This window comes from Aplysia californica, unplaced genomic scaffold (genome assembly GCF_000002075.1).
Source record: "Aplysia californica isolate F4 #8 unplaced genomic scaffold, AplCal3.0 scaffold00500, whole genome shotgun sequence".
NCBI lineage: Eukaryota > Metazoa > Mollusca > Gastropoda > Aplysiida > Aplysiidae > Aplysia > Aplysia californica.
The window spans coordinates 121,042-125,817 of record NW_004797770.1 but is presented as its reverse complement, the minus strand read 5'-3'; the positions used below and the strand labels follow the sequence as shown (position 1 = coordinate 125,817).

The 4,776-nt window shown below is 43.2% G+C and overlaps 1 protein-coding gene across 1 annotated transcript in view; it reads right to left on the bottom strand.

Moving 5' to 3' along the window:
* LOC101863209 (putative protein TPRXL) overlaps window positions 1-4,776 on the bottom strand; it is a gene marked incomplete at its 3' end in the record, with an annotated part of 25,981 nt that overhangs the window by 8,170 nt on the left and 13,035 nt on the right. Inside the window, 1 exon segment of the mRNA XM_005105905.3 lies at window positions 426-1,291. Coding sequence (XP_005105962.2) covers window positions 426-1,199 — 774 coding nt within the window.

Below are 4,776 nucleotides of genomic sequence, written 5' to 3'. Positions count from 1 at the left end.
AATGTACACAAAGCGCCCTCGGTATAGTCTCAAGGTTGCTTGGTCAGACTCGGTGTGCTTCACTCGCATGTGAAAGTTGGTAAATATACTTCTCCACTCCCCCCCACCTCTTTGTTCAAACGAATACGGTCAAATTATTAGATCTAGTGCCAACTATTTCTAGATCTAGATCTAGTAGTCAAACCTAACTGAAACACTTGGGCGATGGCTTCAGGGCATAAGGAAGGCCAAGAAAAGAAAAAGACGGATCGATGGAGTCAAAGAGATCTTCCACAGGAACAATAATCATTTATGTAGATTCAAATTTTAAGGGGAGGAGGAGAGAGAGAGAGAGAGAGAGAGAGGGGGGAGGGGGGATAGGGAGAGAGTGATAAAGAGAAAGAAAGGAACTACTGGCAATGGCAAGAAGAGGATGCAGTATTTACCTCTGTTATGCTGAGACTGGCCATGTCAAGATCACTTGTCTCGTTTTCGCTGATCGTGGCGTCACTGACTCTCCTGCTAAAAGACTTGCCGGTGCCGGTTGGCCGAGGACCCAGTTCCTCCAGGGACAACGAGATTTCGTCCAGGCGGCACCTGCTGGAGCAACTGGACACAGTGTCTAGGTCAAGACTTCGACGCCTGGGGCCGCTGGGGGAACAGCATCCTCTGTGAGACGTGCCTTTCAGAGATTCAAGCGCCTCGCGATGCCGACTTGAACCACTGGACATAAGTGAGGCAGAAGCAGATGACAACATTTTGTTTCCAAACGCCTCACGTTTGGAGGAGGAAGAGGGTGAGGGCGAAGATGACACTAAGTTACAGCAGGGTGAGGGGGAGGAGGAGGAGGGGGAGGACAAGGAGGAGGAGGAGGGAATAGGGCAGGTGGAAGATGTGGACGACGTTGTGTGAAAGTAGGAGGAGGAGGGCGAAGTGGAACAGCACGATGTGATGACTGTGTTGTCGGTGCTGCTGTGGTTGTTGCCGCTGCAGCAGCTGAGCCTGCTCTCGTGGAAGGTTCTCCCGCTGTCGTGAGGTCTGTACGGGTGTGTGTCGGATAGGGATACGCCAAAGAGGCCTCCGAAAGGATAGCCTGTCTTTGAGCTCTCGTTTTCGGACTGGCCTAGCGTGTCAGAGGAGCCATTTAAGGCATTGAGGTGCATTGTTCCCATAAAGCATTCTTCTCTCGCTCGACGAACGACCACGCTGGAAACGAACATGGTGAATGCTTGTACTTGTTGCTGGTGATGTCAGCCACTTTTGCTTAGGGTCTCTGGAATGACGTCTTTCAGCTTCTGAGACAACGGAATCTCTGTGGAATATAAACGGCAGACATGAGTTTAAAGGATTTGCTCTTCAGTTGGTTTAAACACAAACAGTAAGACGACACTGTCTGAAATGTAAGCTCTTTGATTATAATATTGAACTTTTGTAGTAATTCTATGCCCTCCAGGACACGAGCAAGTAGACTATTCTTTAGTCAGACTGCTTTGTCTGTATTCAGAACTCTAGTCTGACAGAACAAAACATTACACGAGAGTCGAGAATAATTCATAACACTACGAGACAAATATTGACTTTTCAAGAAAAGGTCATAACCCTAATCAATAACGCTACATAGTCTCTTCGTCGATGAGGACAAAAGAAAACAAATCGTGACTAGAAACACAATGCATGAGCAAAGCTTTGTCTTTGAAACAATATTGTAGTCGTAAAGACGTAAAGGGCGGAGTTTGTTTCCAATTACAGTAATGGTTTTCAAATCGAAAAGAAATTCCCATTAAAAGAGAGCGTGGGCTGGCTAACTCCTGCCCAGCTAGACTCATTACGCACTGAGTCCTACACTGTCTTCTGGTTTTCATTTCCTGTTTATCACTCCGCCGTCGTTTTCACTGGAGAACAGACTGTGACGTCACAAGTTGAGACAATCATAATACGGAGCTATTATGGGACGCAAGTATCCAGCCGGTCGCTAAATGTTTGTCTTCCACACCCCCCTCCCACCCCTCCCCTACACATGGTTTCCTTTATCGTTCCTTGTTCGCCCCAGTTCCTCCATCCAATCATTCAATCTTTCTTTTTTCGCGCCATGTCTTCGTACTCAAAGACATGTTAAGCTTTGAAAGACGCCGCCATTAATAAACAGTATTGCAACTGATACTTGAAAGAAATATCCTCACTTTCCGACTGGTGTCATGCATTTCAAAGAATATAAGTCTAATAGATTGGAGAAAATGTTATACCTGAAGATGCCTTATAGAGGAAATAGATTCGAAATGGGGTGAAAGAATAACATTTTATGTTATTTCAATTATAAATAGAATATGAAAAACGGGAAGAGTGTGAGATGAAATAAAGCCTTAAAGAGACAAACAGATCAAAGAAGCACTGAAAGACTGTAAATGAAAAAATCCTTAACAGTGATAATTACACTAAGAAGTATCTAGTGTCTTTGATTAAGAAGAAACGAGATCAACATACAGACGAACAAACACGAAGACTGGTAGACAAAGGCTGAACGATCAACGAGAAGAGAGTAATAGTGCTATCAGCTTCTCAAGGAGCAAGATAATAACTCTGCGTCTGGTGGAACTACGTCATATCCCAAGTCAGTGGCATCCTGTTGGCACTTTTGGTGACGTCACTGGATGCGCGGGCGTAGAGCGTGGGCCAGGAATAGCCTCTTGGCCGGAAGCGGTCAGTGATTAGTGAAAACTGGCAGGAAAAGGAGATTTGGTGCCCTTCGACGACGTGCGAACTCTGAATGACTGAGGGCCGTTCTGCTTTCGTTTGTTCCCGTAGGAAATTACCTCACTGTCTCTTGTACGGTGTGGGATCTGTTTGGTAACTTACCCCCTCCCACAACATGTGTCTAACGACTGTCCAAAAATGAGAGAGATATTTTCTTTCCCTTTCTTCTGCTTTACTATATGAACCTTGCTTGACACTTTCTTGCTAATTGGACAGCTGGGTATTATAAATTTGTGTAAATGCTGCAACTGTGCTTGTTTTGTTACGACATATATAAAGTAATACTATGCATTCACATCAGATCACGATTTCATATCAAATATTATTATAGACATATTTTGGACGTCACAGCCCTATTTGTACTACGGAAATACAGTTTAGCGCACGGACTAATCACAACATAATTTCTGACATGATAAATGCCCCAATCAGCAAAAGTTATTGTTTCCCTATTTCGAAAGAAAACAGTTTACTCATTCCTGGTCTTATTCTCTATCCAGTATTTGCTCTTATCACACCGGATAATAATAAATCCCCAGGAAAACACACATCTCACTACACACATCTCATAGCCAGACATGGAAAAAGGGCTGACGTGTTCTATTTGTTCATTGTTCCTTTTTAAATGTAAGTTGTTTATGCCCCCATCGATATCTTTACATCCTTCGGAATGTGGGCTTCGACCCTGTCTGTCAACACCAACGCGGACACAGGCACACAAGGATACAACGTCCCAGCACAAAGACAGAGAAACCCAATAAGCATTTCCCCCACAAGGAGAAGGTTCTAGAATCTTCTGCGATCCAGCGAAATAGCTAACACAGAATGAGACTGGTGTATTCATTAGTCTCTACATGTCCTGTAGACCAAAAAGCAAACAAACAAAACAAATTTGAAAAGTTGTTTTTGTATCAGTGCGTAAGTGTGTGTGTGTGTGTGTGTGTGTGTGTGTGTGTGTGTGTGTGTGTGTGTGTGTGTGTGTTGTTTTTGTCTGCTGTACCCCCCCCCCCAAAAAAAAAGCCGCACTCGTCCGGTCTACTCGTCAACTTCCACGCACTCCTCTTCTTTCAATACCAGCTCAAATTTCTTACGTCATCTTTGTCTTCCGCCCCGCACAGTTGTATCATACATGCGTCTTTCAAGACGCAAAGGCCATACAATTTCCTACCATGGTTTTTTAAAAATCCGTTTCGACACCAGAACATTTATCTTCTTTACTTAGTGATAATGCCATCTCTATTTTCTCTTAGTGATAATGCCATCTCTATTTTCTCTTAGTGATAATGCCATCTCTATTTTCTAACTTTGTTTTTTTCCTCTGTAGACTCCGTTCTTTGCTAAAAGCTGCTTTAGTGAAAAAGCTCCACGCAGCCACTAAACCTAGGCGAGATTAGACTTTTTTGCTCTTGAGTTGGATTGATTTTCTTCTCCGAAGCGGCTTCTTTGGGTAGACGAATCGATCGTTAACGTCACATTTAAAGCATAAACACACTGCTCAAACGACCTTGAAGACGAAACTGAAAGATATCGTTTTAAGACAAGAATTTTCGAAGCAAAACATCTTGACGTAAATATTGATCGAGAGATATAAATTCTGATCCTTAAATAGTAAAGTTCAGAACAATACTTAATGGAATCATTTTCAGACTGAAAATGAAAACCTCTGTTGGTGTAAAGAAAACACTTCACACTGAGAAGAGTGTGATCAGATTGCCACCTGAGGGGGTAAAATGGCACGGTCGGGTCGATACAGCTGATCATCAATGTGCTATTATCTCGACATCAAAGACCGCTTATCGTTCCTGAGAAGTAAGGCCCTGGGAACGCAATGGAATTGCAAAGAACTCTAAAAAGTAGAAATATGATCTCCTGCCAATTAAGGAGAGAGGGCCTAAAAAGAAAACGTTTAGAAGTATGCGGAGACCATGTAAGTTTTAGGGACTGAAGTATGGTTCTCGATCAATCTGAGGGAAAAATTGCCCCTTATTTAAAAAAAATATGAAGAGAAAAGCAATCGAAAACCACCCCCCCAAAAAAACACAAACC